This window comes from Gopherus flavomarginatus, chromosome 2 (genome assembly GCF_025201925.1).
Source record: "Gopherus flavomarginatus isolate rGopFla2 chromosome 2, rGopFla2.mat.asm, whole genome shotgun sequence".
NCBI lineage: Eukaryota > Metazoa > Chordata > Testudines > Testudinidae > Gopherus > Gopherus flavomarginatus.
Window position 1 is genome coordinate 242,665,349 of NC_066618.1, and position 24,478 is coordinate 242,689,826.

Sequence of the window (24,478 nt, forward strand, 5' to 3'; positions counted from 1 at the left end):
CACCACCCTCTATGATCATTCTAAGAAGCTCAGTGGATTTGCTCACCCCTAACAGGTCTTTATGGCATAATAGAAGCAATTTTCAGTTGACTGTTGAAAGCTATTGAGAAATCAAGCAGCATAAGTATGGATGTTTGTCCCTTGTCCATGGACTAGAGGAAATCATCAACCTAAGCCATCTCAGTACAGTGTGTGGTCTAAACCCTAGTTGAAAAGGATCTAGGATTCTAATGCAGGCCATATGTTCTTGGAGGTGACTCTTTCCCAGCTTCTCCATCACTCTGCTTAGGGAACAGAGATTAGATACTAGGCAGTAATACTGGTAATACTGGCAATACTGGTTGCATCACATGATGGCTTCATGAACACTGATGTCAGCCCAAAGAACATGGTTATACCATATGAGATGTCATACTAGTATAAAGGGGTGAGTCTGTGTGTTTCCTTTGCCAGGAGTGTAAATAATACCTTTGAGAAATGGCCCACTGATTTAAGCAGAATTACCCATTAGCTTCAATGAGAATTTTTTCTAAAACATCAGTGGTATCATACGGCTCTGTACTATTACTTTAATGATTATTTTGGTATTTAATTTCCTTTATGACGGCTAATAGAGGACCGTGCTGATCCCTTTGTAGAGTTGGGGACTAACGCCAATGAATATTGATCTTCTTAATTAAAATTTCCCAGAGAACACAATACTAATTAATTCACCAAATTCAAAATAAAACATTATGCTGCCCAAATTTGCTAATTAAATTTAATAGTGATGTTTCATCACTCTATGCATTGTCTGTACTCTTATGGTTAATGTAAACACTCATAAAATCTCTGCTGAACAAAAGAGTGGTCTGGGCAATTAATTTCATTGGGCTGAATTTTACCCTCAGGTAACACTTAAATCCTCCATTGACTTCAATGGGAGACACACACAGTGATCAGAAGGAAGAATAAGACTCAGCATGAACACTAAAACAAAATGAGTATCCTAAATTACAGTGTCTTCAAAGGTCACTTGCATATCTACACTGCAGTTAAACACCTGAGACTGGCCCATGTCACTTGACGTGAGCCCATGGGGCTCAGGTCGTGGGGCTGTAAAACTGTGGTGTAGACATCTGGACGCAGGCTGGAGCCTGGGCTCTTGGACCCTGCCCCCTCATAGGGTCATGGAATCATAGATTAGGGTTGGAAGATACCTCAGGAGGTCATCTAGTCCAACCCCCTGCTCAAAGCAAGACCAACCCCAACTAAATCATCCGAATCAGGACTTTGTCAAGCTAAGCCTTAAAAATCTCTAAGGATGGAGATTCCACAGCTCCCTAGGTAACCGATTTCAGTACTTCACCACCCTCCTAGTGAAATAGTTTTTCCTAATGTCCAACCTACCTCTCCTACTGCAACTTGAGACCATTGCTCCTTGTTCTGTCATCTGCCACCAATAAGAACAGCCTAGCTCCATCCTCTTTGGAACCCCCCTTGAGGTAGTTGAAGGCAGCTATCAACTCCCCCCTCATTCTTCTCTTCCTGGGCTCCAGCTCAAGCCCAAACGTCCACTGCAGTTTTACAGCCCAGCAGCTCGAGCCCTGCAAGTCCAAATCAACTGACACAGGCCAGCCATAGGTGTTTAATTGCAATATAGACACTGAAGTATTTATACAGAGTCTGACAGAAAATGTCAGGAGTGTGACAATAAAAGTGTACTCTTGAAAGGCCTGATTCTTCAAACTTTTGTATCTGAGTACCCTCTTATCTCTCTATCAGGAAAGATATCTGAATACCAATCATCACTTTTCAGGGACATAGCCAATCCTGCAGTCCTTGACAGGTCCTGCTCCTCTTACTCATGCAAATTGCGCCATTTGAAATCAGTGGAACTACTTGTGCGTAAGAAAAGTTGGATTTGACCATTTGTGAAAAGGAAATTCTCACCACCTACATTCCTAGTTATTCCAAGTGAAGTGAACTGAGGAAGCCCATGTATGACATTAGCTTATGGTTTGATCTTGTGACAGTCGAGATTAGCATTTCAGGCCTGATTCTCCAGTACTTTACACCTTCGGTAGTCATTTACCCATGCAAACTGGGTGTGAAATGTTACCAAGTCACTATGGTAGGCTAGTGGTGGAGCTAATGGAATGGGCATCCTGTGGTGCCTATACATTTAGCATGTAACCCCTTGTCTTCAGTAGAATTACTCTTGGCTTACACTGGTGTGAATGAGAACAGACTCAGGCCTGAGGTGCATTACACCTACTTTTCACAAGTATAAATGGCTACACAAAGTGGTGGACAATCAGGCCCTTGAACAGTATATTTGTGCCTATCTGAAATAAGCGTGTAGGATAGCCCTCTTCGACTCATCAGTTTTAAAAATGACGTTTACTGTTTTTACAATTGCAGGGGGAAGTACATATATTTTATACTGCTACTTGAGCTAGAAATTCAGAAAACAAAATATGTTGGCCCAGATCCTCAAAAGTATTTAGACCCAATGGAAGTTAGGCACCTAAATACCTTTTTAGGATCTGGGCCATTATTCCTGTTCCTGCAGTCTCTATAGAGGAAGCCAATGAGAGTTTTGCCTGTGTAGAACTGAAAAATTGGGCAACCTATTATGACTTTAGGCAAATCAAACAGTATCTATCACATGTTGCAAAATGGAAAAATAAAAAAGCTTGTTGTGGGACAATGAAGGGCACATTTGCTAGAGGCTGAGTTTTGGATTTATACCTTTGTATTTTCAAAGAGTTATGCAGAGTTTTAGCCATAACTCCCGTTAAAGTTAAGGGGAGTCATGCATATAAAATGAAACATTTAGGGATTAGTGTACAAAGAAGTTGAGAGTTGACTACATATCCTGTTATTTTAAGATCATTGTAAATATCAACTAAAATATGTATTATTTCATCTTTAGAAGTTATTTATTGTATTAGGTTCAGTAGCATGTATTATAATTAGTTTTATTGAGTTTAATTAATTTTACTTTGTATTCTTTTGTGAATGCTCTGAATGCTGCAGAAAAAAAAAAGCACAACAGTATTTTTTCAAGTTCTCTCGGCACAATAGCAGCGTCCTCACCTTGTTCCATTTTACAGGATTAGCAGCATTTCATTCTAAAATGCTCTGTTAACAACAATTCTCTTTCTTTACAAAAAACTGTTGCTAGATGATAAAGGCATAATGTGATAAGTCTTGTCTAACCTCATTCATCTGCCTTTACAAAATGCCCCAGACTTGTGGGAGAATTTGCTGCTTTTGCTTCACATGTTGCTTGTCTTGGGGTGCAGTTGGGAATTATAGGGCATTTTGCAATGGTAATTGCATCAAACATGCTTTGTTTCATTATTATTATATTTACTAGAGATGTTTTGATTTCATTTCTTTCAGCAGATAATATCATTTAACAATAGTTTACTTTTTTCAGCTCCCCACCTTACAGCATTAGTATAATAACTTCTCACATTTAATGATATTTGTATCAATGTCTCCATATCAGCTGCATTTTAACTTCATAAAAAAGGAACTGTGATTTTTTTTTTGCTAAACTAGATTTTGCTAATCAACTAAATATTTCTGCACCAATCAACATATTAATATGCATGTGGTAGTCTGTACAATTGTTCAACATCAGAATACCTGTTTGATTTTTGTCAAATGTCTGTAAAATGAATGGCATTGTTCTCCATTTCAGTCTGACAGAATAAGCAAGATAGTAAATAAATGTGTAAATGAATCATCTGTGTCTCATTTCAGTTCTCTGCATGAAGCCACCTTACATTAAACATTGCATACATACCAATACAATAATCCATAGTGTCTTTAGATTTCATTATTTTACAATATCATACCGGGAGCTCTAGCAGAAAATGTGCAAGGAAATAAACAACTATGCAAATGAAGTCAGAATCGATTATTTTTCCTAGAAAGTAAATACAGGGCTTCTACGCTGTTTGTTGTCTCTTTATAACATTACTACTACTACCATCTTGCATTTTTATAGATCAAATATCTCCGCACTGTACAAATGGGTAAATATTATTATCCCCATTTTACAGATGAGGAAAGGGAAGCCTAGAGAGATTTAGCAGTGTCTTCAATTTTCAGCCGTGTCAATTAATCTTGGGTGCCTTGATTTTTGGACACCCAAACTGGGACACCTGCAGGCTGATTTTCAGAGGTGCTGAGCACCCAGGATTCCAATTCAACTTAATGGGAGTTTTAGGTGCTTGACACCTCTGACAAATAAATATTAGGAAGCCTGAGCATCCAAAATTATTGCACACTTCTGACAAGGTTAGCCTTAACACTTGGAACCCTGGCATCCTCTGCCTGGAGGATGAACCCAGCTTCCTCCACCGCCCACAACTCTGAAAGAAAGATAATCTGGACACTACTCAGATGAAAACAGCAGTAGGAACAACTTGTACTTGTTTTCTTTTAATAACAGTTTTTGATATAACCAAACATACTTTGTATACGAAAAAGTATTTTTTCAATATGTAGAGGTATTAGAGAGTCTATATCATTTAGAATTTAATGCATTCAACATTTTCCTCTCCAAAATGAAAGCTGTTTTTGAATTTCTATGTCTGATCTGTTAAACAATGAAATAAAGATTTAGGGCCAAATTCTGCCCTTTAATGTGCATGTGTAATTCCTACTATTATTGTTTTATATCACTGTAGAAGCACCATTCAGGATCAGGGTCCCATTGTGTTATGTACTGTACAAACACATATGTAGACACTTTCTTGTACTGAAGAGCCTTTTTGTGTTGATTTTTAACCTCAGGGCTACTTAATGCATAAAGCACATAGATCTTGGTAGCATAGTGTGACGTTATTGATATAAACTGGGACCATATAGAACATGGTTTGCAACCAAGGTCCTGTAGTGGCACCAAATCCTATGTAAAGGGGGTCATATAAGGTGTCTAAGACCAAGTTATGGGTTACTGGTTATGATTATGCAGTCTGTATGTCTGTATCATTATGTAGTTGAAGTTATAAGTATTGGTTGTATATCGTCTGTATTTCAAATTGGTGCTGCAGTTCTGGGAAACACCCCAGACAAGTTGGTGTTAGCTCTGCTTAGCCTGCTTGATGGCCCATTAAGGACCATCAGCTACACAACTGACCCATTGAGAGGAGGCAGATACGCCTTGTAACTCAGCAAAGTATGCAGGGACTTGCCCATGTGACTCCAAACTCCATTTTGCTGTAATTTTCCACAGTAAGAACAAAGAAGTGTTCTTACACCTGGAAGTGCCTATATAAGGCTGATGCCTCATCTCCATTTTGGTCTTCAATCCTGCTTCCTACCTCTGGAGGGACTTTGCTACAAGCCTGAACTAAGAACTTTGCCATTACTGTACGTAATTGATTCCATTTAACCAACTCTAGCTCTCATCTCTATCTTTTTCCTTTTATGAATAAACCTTTAGATTTTAGATTCTAAAGGATTGGCAACAACGTGATTTGTGGGTAAGATCTGATGTGTCTATTGACCTGGGTCTGGGGCTTGGTCCTTTGGGATCGAGAGAACCTTTTTCTTTTACTGGAGTGTTGGTTTTCATAACCATTCATCCCCAGGACGAGTGGCACTGATGGTGAAACTGGAATCCTGGAGTGTCTAAGGAAATTGCTTGTGTGACTTGTGGTCAGCCAGTGGGGTGAAACTGAAGTCATTTTTGTCTGCCTGGTTTGGTTTGCCTTAGAGGTGAAAAAACCCCAGCCTAGGGCTGTAACTGCCCTGTTTGAGCAATTGGTCCTGAACTGGCACTCTCAGTTGGGTCCTGCCAGAACCGCATTGTCACAGTGCCTCTAAGTCTGTTGTAAAAATAATCTTTGTCCTCCTCTTTGCTGTCATTAGCTGGAGCGTAGCACTGAACAACATTCATCTTAATCCTCTTCATTTTTAGAACTGCAGCACCAATTTGAAATACAGACAGTATACAACCAATACTTATAACTTCAACTACATAATTGTTGCAGGGGGGCAACAGTTGGGGTTCGTTTGCCCAGTGTGCATATCCCCAATGACCACACCGGAGTGGAGAAGCAAGTATCTTTATTTGAGTCAAATAAGGTGCAAGGAGATATAAAATCTCAGATCATGCACGAATCACTATCCGTTGCCATGTCTTATATACCTTACTTGTTTACAAAGATGTTCACAGGTGCTACAATTCATCATTTACAATTCATTAACTACCGGATCTTTTAATTAACTATATCCTTAACCCATACTACTGACCCCCCCACCCCGATCGATTACATCTTGTACCATAAACAAAAGAACACAAGAAAATGATAAATGATTACATGTACTCATGCTAGCTTTAAAGGAACATATTGATTAATCTAAGGGGCAATTCGAGGGCGATGGCAGGCCTGAGAATCTAAACTTTTAACCCCATGCCATATTGCCAGTTACCTGGAGCCCTGCACCTCCCAACAATCCCCCCTTTGAGAATACTCAAAAGGCCTTTCGTTGAGTTTTCTCATATTCATTACTTAGAATAAGGTCAAAGGGCAAGCCACCTGATGTTGGCAGCGAGACTGCCCTAAGGGGGTACATTTCTGTTGGCTGATGGAGGGCAGAAAGACAACCTTTACAGCAAGGCACTCCTATCTGCAGACCACAGCAGAAGAGCAAACCAATTGCTATTACCACTAGCAGGGAGGTAAAAATGCTTTTAAGCCACCCAAATCAATTACCAAAACCCCAAGAACCCCACCAATTATTGTCACTATTTTGCGTTATGTGAGTGACAATGTCACGCAACTTAGCCAGTCTATTTTCAATGCTTTGGCTGTGATCAGAAAGGTTAAAGCAACAGAGACCCTTAAATTCCTCACAGCCATGATTATGCCTTAAGAGGAGGTAGTCTATTGCAGCGCGATTTTGGAGTACCCCTTCTCGGACCCCTGTGAGCTCCGAGGCCAAGTCAGGGATTAAAGTGGAAGTTAAATTAATGGACTTGGCGAGAGCACAGGCCACTTTAGCAAGCTGGAGCTCTGCATCTAAGGCCAGGCCTGGGACTCCGATCAATGAAGTAGCAAGGGCTATGGCCTGAGATTTAGACACCAAGTTTACCTTAGAATCACGTTTCGTCCAGAGGCAGGCCACGCCGAGCCCTCCGGGCTCGGGTAGGTCCAGGTGTCTCTAAAACTAGAGCATGGCCAGGGACAACACCCATGGTTAATCGTCCGAGAGAACAAGAGCCTCCCGAACTGTTAGCTGGGACATAGGTAAATGCAGTTAGTCCGCAGAGCAAAAACCACCCACGGGGAAGGTATAAGTGTGCAAAAAAAATAAGAAGTCAGGGTTGGGGAAACAGAACAATTCATCTCATGGTTGGTTAAATTAGTATCAACCTTCCGTGCCCCTACAATAGTAAAACAGGAAGTAACATTTGAGGACATGGCCATTAGCCTAATCTGAAGACAATGCTGGTTTGTATAGGTCTTAGGACTTGATATAGAACCAAACCGAGACAGATGCCCAGCTGTCAATTTAATATTGAAACCAGCAAGTTTAGTATATTTGTGAATTTCTTGCAAGGGCATAGCCACCCCCACAAAACAAGTAGTAAATACAGACCCTAAAGTGTAACCGCTCCCTATCCAAAAGTGGGAAGAATCAGAGGCTGTGACAGCTAAAAGGGCCCACCAGTTATTTTCTGGGGAGCGGAAGGATAAAGGGGCCAGCTGTCCAGAAACAGTAAACACCCATACAAGTATTAAAAACATGGCCAAATTAGAGTTATTTGCGTTTAAATAATAACTTGAGTCCCAAATCTCCCGATGCTCCGGTTCCGGTCGGCTGAATGGTCCACTGCTCGGGGTCCGGATTCTGCGGTGGAGTTACAGCTTTTAGTCGGGAGTAGTGAATCCAGCTCCTGTGTCCCTCTACTTTAGCCGTCATGTGGGAAACCAGTAAGACGAGATAGGGTCCTTTCCACTTTTCCAGGAAGGGTTCGTCCTTCCAGGTACGGAAGAGGACAAAGTCACCAGGCTGTAGGGAATGGATAGGTGCATCCAAAGGGAGTGGCTGAGAGTCCTTAACGTACTTGTAAAAAGAACATAAAACAGCAGACAGAGAACACATATTCTGAGACAAATATCCACACCCAGCCTCCCAATCCCCTAGCAGGATCGGGATACTATTCATAGGCCATGCCCTTCCAAACATAATCTCGAAGGGGCTTAAACCAGTTCTACCCTTAGGACGAGCCCTAATGTGGAGTAAAACCAAAGGCAGGGGGCATCAGGCCACTTTAAAGACGCTTCCTGACATATTTTGGCTAGGTGCCTCTTGAGTGTCTGATTAGTGCGCTCTACCACTCCACTGGCCTGTGGCCTCCAAGGGGTGTGAAGTTTCCAGTTGAGCTGGAGGATATCCGAGACATTCTGGACAATTTTTGAGGTGAAGTGTGTTCCTGGTTAGACTCCATTCATCGAGACAGGCCAAATCTAGGAAAAATCTCTTTAACAAGTTTAAGAGCCACAGTCTTAGCAGTGTTATTTCGGCAAGGAAAAGCTTCAGGCCACCCACTGAAACAATCCACCAGGACAAGGAGGTATCTATACCCCTGGGCTCGAGGAAGTTCAGTGAAGATATTAACTTTTTTTCCTTTTGACAATTTAAGCGCACGAGTTAAAGCCACTATTTCAGCTAGCTGGGCTGAGGTCCCGGGAGGGGGGCAGGCTTTTTTCCTCCACAGTTTCATGGAGAGACACAACAGCATAGCCCGCCCTTCTAAGTCCACTTACAACAGTGCTACTGCCATCCGTGTACCACTCATAGTCTGCGTTAAGGAGAGGCTGATCTTCCAAATCCTGATGGCTGGAATACTGGGCATCTATAACTTCCAAGCAGTCATGTTCTTGGCCCTCTGTTTCTGGCAGCAAGGTGGCCAGGTTAAGGGAGGGGCAAGCCTGCAGGGTAACTTCGGGGTTCTCTAAGAGCTTAGCCTGATATCGGGCTACCCGAGCTTGAGTGAGCCAGAGACCCCCCCTTTGTGTCCAGTAAGGCTTGTATCATGTGTGGAGTGTATACTTGAACAGCGCCCCCCAAAGTTAGTTTTTCTGCTTCCTCTAACACCAGAGCTGTAGCTGCAACTGCCCGTAAGCATGCCGGCCACCCTTTAGCAACCTGATCCAATTGTTTGGAGAAATAAGCCACTGGACGTTTCCAAGAGCCCAATAACTGTGTAAGGAGTCCGAGGGCCACCCCCTTTCGTTCATGTACATACAATTGAAAGGGCTTAGAAAGATCGGGCAGACCCAGGGCTGGGGCTTCCATCAATTTTCTTTTTATTAAGGCAAAGGCATTATTTGCCTCTGTTGTCCAGTAAAATGGTTCCTGATCGGTCCCTTTAACACATTCATACAGTGGCTTAGCTAGTAGTCCAAAATCTGGAATCCATATGCGGCAAAATCCTGCCATTCCCAGGAATGCTCTGAGCTGCTTGCGATTCCGGGCAGTAGAGACTCAACAAATAGCTTCAAGCCTCCCCCTTGAGAGCTGGCGTTCCCCTTGTCTGATCTGGAAGCCTAGGTAACGTACTTCGGGGAGGGCAATTTGGGCTTTATTTCTTGACACGCGATACCCCCGCAGCCCGAGAAAGTTTAAAAGACTTACGGTTGCCTGGAGACACACTTCTAGTCCCACTGCTGCTATTAATAAATCATCAACGTACTGCAGGAGAAGGACTTTGTTCTCATTTCCCCATTCTTCCAAGTCCCGAGATAAAGCTTGGCCGAAGAGGGGAGTTCTTAAATCCTTGTGCCAGCACCGTCCAACACAGCTGCCTTTTATTCCTGTTCGCGTCTTCCCATTCGAAGGAGAAAATTTCCTGGGACTGGGGCATCCTTTAAATCAAAAACTGAGAAACATGAATACTGTCCCCCCACAGAGGCTAGCAGTGTCTATGGGTTGGGCATGAGGGGGTGTAGAGTCTTAACCCGCTCATTGACTGCTCTGAAGTCCTGCACCAATCGATAACTGCCGTCAGGTTTCTGGACTGGTAAGATAGGGGTATTCCATGCTGAGTGACACTCCTGTAATACCCCACACTGCAGTAATTTATCTATAATTTTCTGTAATTCCTCCCTGGCCTCCTTCTAAGCATCAAGACTTTGCTCATATCTCCGTTCTGCTTCTGCCCGTGCCTTAGCTAAAACCTGGTTTCGCTCCACTTCAGAGAGGAGTGTTCACAGAAGTACCTGGCAGTCATCCCAGTCAGGTTTATGACTAACCAGACAGCCTTCAAAAACTGAAATAAATCGGGAGGGATTGGTAGAGAATTCCCATGCCTGCGCTTTGAAAGCCGCTAGATCCACAGGATTAAAAGGAACATGAGAGTACACCTGCATAGTGGTTAACTCGTGAGTAGCCGTAGCATTGCGAGTGATTCAGGTTTCAGTAATTAAAGGGTACAAACCTATGGCGGGCTCAACTGGCGGGGCTGAGGGGACTTTGTCACCATACAATGGGGGTGCTGTGGCCGAATGTGACCCCGCTCCTGCTATTACAGTAAATAATGAGTTTTAAACATTTTCACAACTCTTCCCTAAGCCTGTTGGAATCAAATTACACTGCTTCAAAATATCTATTCTGTCCCATAATGACATAAATATCTGACCATACATATGCTCATTCCATTTACCAGTTCACTGACAAAATAAAAGAAGTTGGAGGATCGTATTATAATTAATTGTACCCTCCGGTGGCCACCGTTTCTGATCCTCCAGCTGATATTGAGGCCAGTCTATTGTACAATATCTTTTAGTTTACCTTTAGTTAGTGGATCCATTCCAAAGATTTTCCAATTACCGAGAATGCAACCAGAATGCATTCTAAAGGCGTGCACGCTACCTTATCCTATGACTGTCCCTGTCCCATTCCTTACCGGGAGACCCTGGGCGCCCCCAGGTCTTAGCAGGTGACAGATTAAACCCTTTAACTTATATCCTACCTTATCCCCGAGACCGGTTCCTCACCGTTGCCCAGGACCAAAGCTTATCCACCTTCTGGGGCGTTGCACCGTTGTGCCTCCCGGCGTCGACCGTACCAGACTTCGCTGAGGCCCCAGGTGAAAGCACCAGTGTGCGCTGGGCATCAGCGATTGTCTCAATCCATCGGCCACCGGAGAGGGTCCGGGCAAGGCTAATTTTCAGCCTCTGACGTCCTGCCGTGGTCACCAAAGCTGTTGCAGGGGGGCAACAGTTGGGGTTCATTTGCCCGGTGTGCGTATCCCCAATGACCACACCGGAGTGGAGAAGCAAGTATCTTTATTTGAGTCAAATAAAGTGCAAGGAGATATAAAATCTCAGATCATGCACGAATCACTATCCGTTGCCATGTCTTATATACCTTACTTGTTTACAAAGATGTTCACAGGTGCTACAATTCATCATTTACAATTCATTAACTACCAGATCTTTTAATTAACTATATCCTTAACCCATACTACTGACCCCCCCCACCCCGATCGATTACATCTTGTACCATAAACAAAAGAACACAAGAAAATGATAAATGATTACATGTACTCATGCTAGCTTTAAAGGAACATATTGATTAATCTAAGGGGCAATTCGAGGGCGATGGCAGGCCTGAGAATGTAAACTTTTAACCCCATGCCATATTGCCAGTTACCTGGAGCCCTGCACCCCCCAACATAATGATACAGACATACAGACAGCATAATCATAACCAGTAACCCATAACTTGGTCTTAGACACCTTATATGACCCCCTTTACATAGGATTTGGTACCACTACAGGACCTTGGTTGCAAATCATGTTCTATATGGTCCCAGTTTATATCAATAACGTCACATAGATGAGTAAGTTTTTTTCTCCTCTTCTTTTATTTTCAATAAACAACCCTCCCTTTCTCTCCTGGCCCCAGAGGGAGCCCTGCTCCACCCCTCTTAGTGCTCCTCCAATTTACCTACCCTGCCTTCTGTGCGACACAATGCACACAGAGAAAGAAGATTTTGGTTTGTATTAAATAATCAAATCTAGTGATTACTCTTAGTAGTCCCAAGTGTTTCAAAGTATCTCTTAGCCCATGCACCAGGCATAGAAGACATTTATGTCCTGGTCTTCCCCCGCCTCCTGCCAACAAAGTGTAGCAGCTCCTTCTTTCGTGCCCATTGCTTTATGAGTGAAATTTCCACTGACTTCAGAATAGTCTCTAGGATCCAAAAATAAGCTGTGGGCTGATGCAGCAGCATATGCAAAATCATAGAATCATAGACTTTAAGGTCAGAAGGAACCATTATGATAATCTAGTCTGACCTCCTGCACAATTCAGGCAACAGAATCTCACCCACTCACTCCTGTATCAAACCTGTGTCTGAGCCATTGAAGTCCTCAAATCATGGTTTAAAGACGTCAAAGTGCAGAGAATCTTCCAGCAAGTGACCCGTGCCCCATGCTGCAGAGGAAGACAAAAAAAAAAAACCCAGGACTTCTGCCAATCTGTCCTGGAGGAAAATTCCTTCCCAATCCCAAATATGGCGATCAGCTAAACCCTGAGCATGTGGACAAGACAAACCAGCCAGACACCAAGGAAAGAATTCTCTGTAGTAACTCAGATCCCACCCCATGTAACATCCCATCACAAACTGATTATACTTGTTGCATCCCACACAGCATTTGATAGTAATTGACTTGATGTTGCTAATAAATGATAAGTACAGAAAATTTCACTATTGACCTGGTGTCAGTGCAATTGATCTGCAATTGAACATGAAGTCAAAGGGGATTCAATGTTGGAAAGCAGAGAGGCACTAGACCAGGCTACGTCATGAGAAGCATCATATCTGAAATGTACATGGGATTTGAATTAGATAAACAATATCTCCTATGGACTGTAAAGGTGGAAGCAGCCGCAGAAGTTCAAGAAGGGAGCAATATGCAGGGACCAAACTCAAACAGCATTGAGGCTAGAGGTTCTGGGTAAAGAGATCATCCTCTAGTCAACTCAACAAGCAAAGCTGAAGCACTACCTAAAGGTCAACATTGGAGAAAAACAGTAAAAAGGCAACGAACCATAAGGAAGGTTGTTGTCATTAGAAGCAGCCTGAATGTACCGTATGGGCCCAATACTAAGGTCCTTATTCAATTTCCACTTAAACTTTTTTCAGGCAAACCACCATTGAATTTAAAAGAGTGAATTAGAAGCTGATCAAAAATTGAATAAAGACCTCAGGATTTGACCCCGAATGAGGATTTGAGCCTTCTTCTATCCCAAAATAGGATATAGATGGGAAAATATAATAATAATGAATATTAATAATAATAATGGTAAGCATCATTATCCCCACTAGTGATAGGGACGATGAGGTGCAGAAAAGTTTTCTACAGTCACAGCAGGTAAGTGTCAAGGGCAGGGCTAGAACCCAGGTTTTCTGACTACTAATTATCTGCCTTATTAACTAAAGCACACTGTGTCCTATCAACCCCTCCTTTTTACTTGGTATATTCAAAGCTGATTGTTCATACAGCATGTTGTGTTTATGCTGACAGTTAGCCAACAGGCATCGTATGTAATGGAAATAACTAAAATTACCCAAACAGCAACATTTGTTTGTTCTGACAAACGTGCATCTGTGCATTGAAGACCCAGCATGTTGAATTAGAGGGTGCAATAGACTATAGGAATAAAGCTATCACAAGACGAGGATACATAGAGTGTTAGTGATCAGGGACTCCCTTTTGAGGGGGGCCAAGACATCCATCTGCTGACCTGAACTGACGTTCCAGAAGGTGTGCTGCCTGCCTGGACCTGTATCTGAGACTTTACTGAAAAGTTGGCAACGCTCATCTGTCCTTCTGACCACTGCCCTATGCTGCTCATCCATGTGGCCACTAATGGTACTGCCAAGTATGACCCTGAGCAGATCAGCACTGAATACAAAGCTCTGGGAGCAAGAGTAAAGGAGTGGTGGGCACAGGTGGTGTTCTCCACTATCCGCCTGGTTGAAGGTAAGAGTACAGGCAGGGGGACACCCATTCTAGATATAAATGCATGGCTGCGCAGATGGTATTGATAGGAAGGCTTCAGCTTCCTCAACCAGAGGAAGCTGTTCTGGGAAGGAGGGCTGCTAGGAAGAGATGGGGTCCATCTGACCAAGAAGGAGAAGAGCATCTTTGCACACCAACTCACTAACCTAGTGATAGGCTTTAACCTAGCTTCAAAAAGGACAGGTGACAAAAGCCCACAGGCAAGCATAAAAAAGGTAACAGAGGGCTAGATGTTGGGGGTCGGGGCATGGAAAATTAAAATAGGGGCATAGGAGCAACAAGAGGGAAATCAGTGCAGGAACTTGCTCAACATCTTAGATGTCTATACACAAATGCAAGGAGTATAGGAAATAAACCAGAAGACCTGGACATATTCATACATAAACTGAATTATGACTTAACTGGCATCACAGAGACCTGGTAAATCTCATGACTGGAATATCAGTACAGAGAGGTATAGCAGGCAAGAAAAAAGGGAGGATGTGTTGTATTGTACATCAAGAACGTATACACTTGTTCTGAGATACAAAAGAAGGTAAGAGGCAGAGCAGTTAAAAGTCCTTGATAAAAATAAAAGGGGAAAAATAGGGGTGATGTCATGGTAAGAGTCTATATAAACCACCAAATCAGGATGAGGAGGTAGATGAGGCATTTCTAGAACAAATAACAGAAATATTAAAAACACAAGACCTAGTAATAATGAGAGACTTTAGCTACCCAGACATCTGTCGGAAAAATAGTATGGAAAAACACTAAATTTACAGTAAGTTCTTGTAATGTACTGTGGACAACTTTTTGTTTCAATAAGTGGAAGCAGTAACCCAGGGGACAGCCACTTTAGACTTATTTCTGACCAACAGGGAGGAATTTGTGGCAAATCTTAAGGAGGAAGGCAATTTGGGTGAAAGTGACTATGAAATAGTCGATTTCACTGTGCTAAGGAAAGGAAGGGAGTGAGAGCAGCAGAATAAGGATAAAGAACTTCAAAAAAAGCAGACTTTAACAAACTCGGACAATAGTAGGTAAGGTCCCATTGGAAGAAAATGTCAGAGATAAAGGAGTTCAGAAGAGCTGGCATATTAAAAGCACATCTGCAAACTATCCCAGAGCTAGGAAGACTAGTAAGAAGCCAGTATGGCTCCATCAGGAATTCTTTACTTACCTGAAAATCAAAAAGAAGTCCTACAAAAAGTGGAAACGTAGACGAATTGTTAAGGAACAGCACAAGCACATAGGGACAAAATCAGAAAGGCTAAGGCACAAAATGAGTTACAACTAGCAAAGGACATAAAGAGAAATAAGAAGAGGTTCTTTAAATACTTGGAGAGCAAGAGAAAGATGAAGGAAAGTACAGGTCCTCTATATAGTGGGGAAGGCGAGCTAATAACTGATGATATCAAAAAGGCTGAAGTGTTTAATGCCTATTTCACTTGTCTTCACTAAAAAAATTAATTGTGACAAGATACTTAACACAATACTAATGACCAGGGAGAAGGAATGCAAGCCAAAATAGGGAAAGAACAGCATAAAGAATATTTAGATGAATTAATTATATTCAAGTCAGCAGGGTCTGATGAAATTCATCCTAGGATACTTAAGGAATTATTAGCTGAAGTAACCTCAGAACTGTTAGCAATTATATTTGAGAATTCATGGAGCACAGGTGATCCCAGAGGAGCCAGAGGACTGGAGAAGGCAAACAAAATACCTGTCTTTATAAAGGGACCCAGGGAATTATAGACCTGTCAGCCTAACTATGATACCTGCAAAGATACTGAACTATATTATTGAACAATCAGTTTATAACACTGAGAGGATAATAGCGTTAAAAGGAATAGCCAGCATGGATTTGTCAAGAACAAATAATGCTAAACCAACCTAATTTCCTTCTTTGACAGAATTATTGAGCTAGTGGATCGGAAGAAGCCGAAAACATGGTATATCTTCATTTTAGTAAGGCTTTTGACACAGTCCCAAGTGACATTCTCAATGAAATGTGGTATAAATGAAATTACTATAAGGCAGTGTGCACAATTGGTTGAAAGAACGTACTCAGATAGTAGTTATCAGTAGTTCAGTATCCTAATGGGAGGGTATATCTAGGAGGGTACCACAGGGATTAGTCCAGGGTCTGATTCTGTTCAATATTTTCATTAATGACTTGGATAATAGAGTGAAGAGTATGCTTATAAAATGTGTGGATGACACTGAGCTGGGAGGGGTTACAAGCATTTTAGAGGACAGGATTAGAATTCAAAATAACCTTGAAAAATTAGAGAATTGGTCTGAAATCGACAAGATGAAGTTCTGTAAAGACAAGTACAAAGTACTACACTGGGAAGGAAAAATCAATCACACAACTACAAAATGGGGAATAATTGGCTAGGTGGTAGTACTGCTGAAAAGGATGAGGGAGTTATAGTAGATCACAAATTGAATATGTCAACAATGTGATGCACTTGTGAAAAAGACATATCATTCTGAGGTGTATTCATGGGTTGTCATATTAAAGAGATGGGAGATAATTGTCCCACTCTAATCAGCAATGATGAGGCCTCAGCTGGAGTACTGGGTCCAATTCTGGGCACCACACTTCAGGAAAAATGTGCATAAATTGGAGAGTGTCCTGAGGAGAGCAACAAAAATGATCAAAGGTTTAGAAAACCTGATCTATGAAGAAAGGTTAAAAAAGCCAACAGGATTTGTGTTGGTAAAAGTTTATACACCATCCTACACATTTGGACTTCAGACTTACTAATTTAATAATAAATTCCTTTATTATCTGGTGGTCTCCAATATTAATAATTTCTTTTATTAATAATACCCACAGTATATGATGACCTAGGTAATCAAAATCTACTCAGTCATAGCTTCCAAATTTAGATGTTTCTCATGGCAACAGCTACAGAACAGCTGCTCTGTTTCTCCCTGCCTTGAGGGGAAGATTCTGCCAGCTCTCTGTCCCCACTGGGATCACTTATGGAAGGTCAGTTTACTCAGGCTCTTAATGCGGCTCCAGATTTTGTACCTTGTGAAATATTGGGAAAATGTACTGTTTGGGGGGATGGGGTTACTCAATATTAAAAAAATGAATAGTGGGCCAGCTCTAGTTTTTGAACAGGATAAAAAATAAGATTTTAATAAATATAAGTAACAAAGAAGTTAGCAAACAACTAATCAATTCTCTAGAGTTATACAACAAAAAGACGAGTATATTTATAAAAAGAACAGGAGTACTTGTGGCACCTTAGAGACTAACAAATTTATCCGAGCACAAGCTTTCGTGGGCTACAGCCCACTTCATCGGATGCATAGAATGGAACATATAATGAGGAGATATATATATATACAGAGAACATGAAAAGGTGGGAGTTGCCCAACTAACTCTAATAGGCTAATTAATTAAGATGAACTGTTGTCAGCAGGAGAAAAAAAAACTTTTGTAGTGATAATCAAGATAGCCCATTTAAGATAGTTTGACAAGATACTTCTATTTATACTTTCTATTTCCCCCATGTTAAGTATCTTGTTAAACTTTTAAATGGGCTATCTTGATTATCACTACAAAAGTTTTTTTTCTCCAGCTGACAACAGTGCATCTGATCCTCAGAGAGTTTGTTAAACTGAATCCCCTAATGTTTGTCTCTGCAGCTACGTCACATTAAGTGAGAATCATGCTACCGATATTCTTTTTGTAATAAATATAGGTTTAATGTTCCATTTTAAAATTATTTAATATTTAATAATGTATAAAAAGGAGTGAATCTATATATGAACTTCAGAAATCCCACAAAATTATAAGCAAACCAAATCAAACAAGTACTAACAATATTCACTACGGCATCTACACTACCAAGTTTGCCAATGGAGTTATGTTGGCCAAGTGTGAAAAAAATCACACCTGTACCTAACATAGCTATGTTGGCAAAACCCCTAGTGTAGACAGAACTATGCCAACAGAAGAGTGCTTCTGTCATCTCAGCTCACTGCCGTAAGGACGGCCAGGTAAGTCGAACTAAGATACTTCGATGTATCTTAGTTCAAAACCCTCCCCCTCCCCCAATGTAGCCCACGCCTTAGCTAATGCTGTAATGTAGTGTAGCTATGCCAGCTGAACTCCTGCTGGTTTACATGGTGTCTCCAATAGGGAGCTCTGCTGGCATAGCTATGCCAACAAAGACACTGTAGGTAGACAACACAGAGTGAAATATCTAGGTTTTCATTTATTTTAAACTCCGTTTTTATTGCATGTCCTCAAGTTATACACAATTACAAACAAAACAAAATAAATCTATGTTACAAGAATCTTATTTAGGTTGCAGAGTCAAGCACTCAAGAAGTTAAAATGCTCGATATACCATTGCCCATTCAACCTTAATTTTGCTCACTTGTGCGTCCATGGTCCCCACTGGAAAAAGGTTTTTAAAAAAGGAGCTACAAGAATTATTTGAGGTCTGGAAAACCTGCCTTTTACTCAGAGACTTAAGAAACTCAATATATTTAGTTTCTCCAAGAGAAGATTAAGAGATGACTTAATCACACCTACAAGTACCTACATAGGGAAGAGATTTCTGATAGTAGAGAGCTCTTTAATCTACCAGAAGAAAGCATACATAACAAGTTCCAATAGTTAGAAACTGAAACTATGAACATTCAGACCAGAAGTAAGGAGCAAATATTTAATAGGGAGGGTAATTAAACATTAGAAACATTTATCTAGCTATGTGGTGGCAGGGCTGGCTCCAGGCACCAGCTTATCAAGCAGGTGCTTGGGGCGGCCACTCTGGAGCGGGGCAGCGCTTTCAGGTATTCAGCAGCAATTCGGCAGAGGGTCCCTCACTCCCACGCGGAGCGAAGGACCTCCCGCTGAATTGCCGTTGATCACAATCATGGCTTTTTTTTCTTTTTTTGGTTGCTTTGGGCTGCAATACCCCTGGAGCCGGCCCTGTGTGGTGGACTCTCCATCACCCAAGAGTCTTTAAATCAAGGCTGCTGGATATCTTAAATGATATGCTGTGTGGTTCTGTGACCAGTCATTGTGCAGGAAGTCAGACAAGACGATCATAATGGTTCCTTCTGGCCTTAACGTCTAGCAATTGGTTAATCCTGTGCACTGAATAAGGAAAAGATCCTGTGAAAAAATGCTATGTGATCATGTAATTAAAGACTATATCACAATGCATACACAGAAGGAGCGGAATTAAGATGTTGTCCAGGCAAGTGTAAATTTGGTGTTTTCTAGCTTTTGTGTGATTCACTTTGCTATCTAAATAACATTATTTTAACATATTTTAAAAGTAGTTTCCTATTTTTTTTAATTTCTCACAGCCCTGAGTGATGTAGTTACACTGATGTAAGTTTGTAGCACAGACCTGGCCTAGTTGCTGCTCCTGATAGACTGTCCCTCCTGCAGCCCTGTATGCAGCCAGGTTGGTGTCCAGGAAGGGCTTCATGCAAGAAGCGTGGGCGTGTAGGGGCTGTGGAGGCGCCAGAGGGAGGTTGTGAGGGGAGCGGCAGGGGTGAAGGGCAGCACGGAAGAAGATGGAAATGTGAGAAATGGAGGGACACCCGGGGCTCTCCTAAGACAGCAGGGACCATAAACGGAAGGAGAGTTCCGCCAACCCCGGGACACACAGCGCACCCGCCACTGCCGGGGGCTAGTAGGCCGTGGTGTGTGTCTGTCTGACGTGACGTGACGTCCCTGTCCCCCCAGCACCTCGCAGCCAAAGTCCCGCTCACCAGTTTTATTGACTGAACGCGGCCGTGAACCTGTCCGCGTCCCCACATAACTTGCTTCAATTTAATGTCCGAAACGCTCCCGCTCTAGCACCTCCCCGCTAACGTCACTTCCTGTCGCGGGGAAGGCGCTAGAACGGCAGCGTTTGCGGGAATTAAATTGAAGCAAACAGAAGCCGGGCTTTGCAGGGCGGAACAGGCGGAGCCTGAGTGAGGAGCACGCGCGTAATGTGGACGTCATTCCGCCCGTACTGCGGTTACTGGCGCCGTGGGGCCTGACGTCATTTGCGCGCGGGTTTGAAAATACAAAGCGGGGCCGAGGAGGAGCAGGCGGGAGCGTGGTCTCGGGGGGAAATGGATGGAGGCGGGGAGGGCGCGGTGTCCCCTGGGCTGTTTGCGGAGACAGAGACTGTCGCCGCCGGCTGGATGCTGGAGTTCACCTGCTACGCGCTGTGCCGGCACTTCCGGGAGGGGCGGACGCGGGACTTCGAGCGGAGCCGGGACACGGCGCAGGGTGAGAAGGGCTGAGCTTGGGGCGGCGCTGGGGAAGGCGGGTCGCGGCCGCTCCGTGATTGGAGCTTTTGGTGTCGTCACAGCTGTAGCGGCCGCTGCAAGAACCGCTACAGGTGCGCGGGCAGCGCGCTTGGTGGGCCGCGTCTCGTGTTGCCGTGGGGAGGCTTCCCTGCGCGCGGGCGCCCGCCCGAGCGTGGCCACACAGAGCCCCGCCCCGCGATGCCTTTTGCCGACGGAGCTGTGGCCCCTCCCTGCTCTGACCCTGGCCCCAGTGCAGCTCGCGGGCCGCCCCCCTTAGGATTCCCCAGTCTCAGGGGACGAGCCCCCGGTGCCACTAACGGCCCCGCTCGCTGTCTAGTGGGGCGCTCTGCCCCCGCCCAGCCTGCGCACAGTGTCGCTGCAGCGCTTTGCTGGAGCTGGCTGCGCCCTGCAGATTCCCACTCCCCGCCGCCGGAGGGCCTCATGATTGGACGTTTTTCCTTCCCCCGATCAGGTCACAAAGTGAAACCTGTGAAAAGGTGCCGGGAAAAGGCTGCCAGGAATGTGCGTCTCATTCTGAAAGGCGCTTGTGAAGTTCGCCACCTTGCCTCAGGCAGGAGTGAGGTTGACAAGAGCCTTCCCAGTTGGCAGCTCGGAGACGTCATCTTGGTTTTTCCCACCGAACAGTTCGTTTTCCCGTGGAAAACTCCGACGAGCTTTAGGTAGCGCTTACAGTGAGACACACTTGTGAAGAGTAGTTTGGGCTTTCCCCAGACGTTTGTTTCAGGGTACAGACACTTGTACTTCACTGTAAGGATCAGATCTGTGGGCATGTCTACATTGGAAAGTTGTTTGGGGTTATGTTTTTCAAGGTTAAGTCATTTGAAACAACTTATTTCCAAACCACTGCATCCACTTTAAAATGTTTAAGAAGCTTCATTTAAAATTAAATTAAAATGCAGAAGCCCTTGGACTGGTGGCCAGGACCCAGGAAGTGTGAGTGCCACTGAAAATCAGCTGGCGTGCTGCCGTTGGCATGTGTGCCATAGGTTGCCTACCCCTGTATTTAGTCTAAAAGATGCACACACTAAACAGGCACACAAGCTCTGAAGTGCGTGAGCATCTGAATGTACTGATGAATCTGACCCCCACCAGTGACACATTTCAAGCTATTAACAGATAACAGTTTAAAGATTTTACACGCTAAGATGGGAAGAAAATGATTATCTGTATCAGAATGTGTTGCAGAACACAAGGAAGTATTCCAAAGTTTTAAAAAAACAAACAGGAGAAAAGAATGAAGTTGTGTGTATGTGCTACAAATGGTGGTGGCCCAATTATTAAATGTAAATATTTATAGGCTAATAGTTGTAAGCCTACAAGAGTAAACCATTAATTCACATGAAAAGTTTTATTTGGGGATTAGAGAGGTTGTTTTCTTAAACTCAGAGGTGGAATTGTGTGTTGAGTTCTGTTTTAGTTTTGCAGCAAACCACCACTGATGAACAGAATTCAAAGCATTAATCTACTGAATACTTTTTCCTTCCATCTTTCCATCCACCAAAATAAGCCATAATATTTACCCAGAAAAACTATGAATAGTTTTTTTGCAGTGATTTTCACCTGTTTTTGTTGTTGTAATAAACACTGATAAATTCCCAGGAAAAATAAAATAAAAACTGAAAATGAAGGGCACTAGATATTTAGCAAACATGTGCACCGGGGGGGAGGGGCTTTGTTTGTTTGTTTTTTGTGGTCCATCTTCTTCCCAGCCCCCAAGCATTCTAGGAGTGCCAAACAGTTCTCGGAGAAATTCACCAGTCTGGTGTAGTCAAGATCTGAGAAGGACAACACTCTAACTGCTTCTCCTATATCTGAGGATATCTGCTGAGAAACTCGGGGGAAGGGTCATAGTGCATAATCAACTTAACATGAGTTTCTAGTGAGATGCTGGGCTAAAAAGGCTAATGTGATCCTTGGTTATATAAACAGGGACTATTGAGTAGGAAGGTTGTATTAATCTGTGGTGATCAGATCAAAGCCAGATACTGGAATACAGTTCTGGTGTCAGCAATTCAAAACAGATGTTGAAAAATTGGAGAGAGTTCAGCAAAGAGCCATTAGAATGATTAAAGGGTTGGATAACGTACCTTATCATGAAAGACCCAAGGAGCTCAATCTCTTCAGTTTATCAAAGAGAGGGTAACGGAGGAGCTTGATAGGTTTATAAGTACCTACGGAAATTTGATTGTAGCAGGCTCTTCAGTCTATAAGACAAAAGTATAACAAGGTTCAGTAGGTGGAAGTTAAAGCTAGACAAACTCAGACTAGAAATCTGCAAGTTTTTAAGTATGATGGTAATTCACCATTGGAACAATTTACCAAGGGCTGTTGTGGAAATCTTTTACATTAAGATTGGATGTTTTTCTAAAAGATGTTTTGTATTTCAAGCAAGAATTAATTTGAGGAAATTATATGGCCCATGCTATTCAGGAAGACAGGTTACAGAATCTATGAACCAGTGCTATTTGTGCCATGTCTCTCAAGAGAAACTATGGACCAGCAAAGTTCTCCAGTCTTGGTTTAAGCAACCTAAATGTTGTATTTCTGGTTTTGGTATAAACAGTTTTTTCCAACTTGCTGCAATATTTGTCTGAAAATCTTGCATTGAACTTTTATTATTCCAGTGTCACAAAGCATTTTTAACAACTTCTGAAATTCTCTGTTCTTTTTAAAGTACATTGATCAATTTTATACCCAAACAATATGTCAGATCTAACTGCAGTTCCATTCAGTTTCATGTAAGTGGAAAGTGCTAATGTACAGGAACAAAGGCTTTTTCTGTCATAGTTTGAAGGAAGGGGAGAGATGGGAAGGAACGCAAAAACCACAGTAAAGCAGTGATCATAGCTATCAATAATAGGACTTGTGATTGAGAAAACTCTTCCTTTCTCCACTCCCTTGAAAAATTTCCACATATTTGCCTCCCTCCCCAGAGCTGGATAGAATTCAAGCTCTACTTTGCTTGAAGCTAAGGTCAAAATACACTCTTACAACTGCACAGTACAGGTTTCATGTCAAAGATCTGGAAAAAATACAGCTGCTGAGGAAACTGGAATGTCTTTGCACTGGACCTATTCAAGTGTGAACGACTTTTAGTTTCCATTATGCCTCCTACACCTAGAGAAATACAATTCTTACACATTACCTGTACTACGGTTATTTGAAATCTAACTCCAATTTTCTTTAAAATCTTCTGAACTCTGGCTCCATCTACAGGATACAGTAGCTAAGGAATGCATTATTTGTATTATGGAAATCATTATCTACGAAGTCTCTACATTACAAATGTAAAACTTAAAGTATCTGTATTTGAGACAAAGTTTTTTAGTTTGTCTAGTCTGTTTTGGCTGAGATGAGGAAGGCCAATGAAGTAGTAAGAATAAATTGTGGAGCTATGTTGCTATTCAAAACTATATTTCTCTAGCTGAAGTCTAGAGTTACAGTAGTCCCACTGTTCTTGCTCCCCGTGTCCACACTGCAGTAGAATTGTAAAGGAAGCCTGGAAAGCAATACAGTATTTAGAGCTGTGTTGGGTAATAAACCAAGGGCTTTAAAATAAACTAATTTGTAAACGCTATTAAATTTGTAACACCTGTTCCAACTTTCCCCATGGGCCATGACTTACTACCGTAAGCAAGTACATTAATTTGATTTTTGCTTATGTAAATATATCTAAGTAAAATAGAATGACCACTGTCGCATACAGTGCGGTCTAGTGATGTTAACACTGGGCTTGGGAGTCAGGAGCTCCCACATTCGAGCCCCAGTTAGCACAAAGTACATACTTAAGTGCTTTACTGAATTGCTGTTCTCCAATCCCGGCTCTGCCTCTGATGCTTGTGTGGTCTTGGACAAATTACTTGACCTTGCCCCACCCCTTCCCATTTACTTTTCTCATTTGACTACTTACCCTTTGTGTTGTGAGTTCATTAATTCAGTTTGTTCTGCACCTTACAAATAAATATGAACTTTATTGAGGTTATATGCACTGTAACTTTACCTTGCTGTTTTTTTATTTTTTAATACTAAACTGCACGTGTATATTAAACAATGTTACAGTGCCATCCACTTCCTGAATCTGGTATTTTTAGCCCAAAGAAATATATTATACGTCTCCTCTTTCTATTTACTTGACTCAC

At 42.4% G+C, this 24,478-nt stretch overlaps 1 protein-coding gene and 1 long non-coding RNA gene across 3 annotated transcripts in view; one reads left to right on the forward strand and one right to left on the reverse strand.

Annotated features, from left to right (window-relative positions):
• Window positions 1–19,889, reverse strand: part of LOC127045431 (uncharacterized) — a 104,360-nt gene extending 84,471 nt beyond the window's left edge. The window contains exon 1 of the long non-coding RNA XR_007772701.1: window positions 19,421–19,889. This is a non-coding gene — a long non-coding RNA (uncharacterized LOC127045431). The remainder of the gene's footprint in view (window positions 1–19,420) is intronic.
• A 51-nt stretch (window positions 19,890–19,940) lies between these two features.
• Window positions 19,941–24,478, forward strand: part of TERF1 (telomeric repeat binding factor 1) — a 28,353-nt gene continuing 23,815 nt past the window's right edge. For both annotated transcript variants that reach the window (XM_050941153.1, XM_050941152.1), the window contains exon 1: window positions 19,941–20,298. In XM_050941153.1, coding sequence (XP_050797110.1) covers window positions 20,139–20,298 — 160 coding nt within the window. In that variant the 5' untranslated portion in view covers window positions 19,941–20,138. The remainder of the gene's footprint in view (window positions 20,299–24,478) is intronic.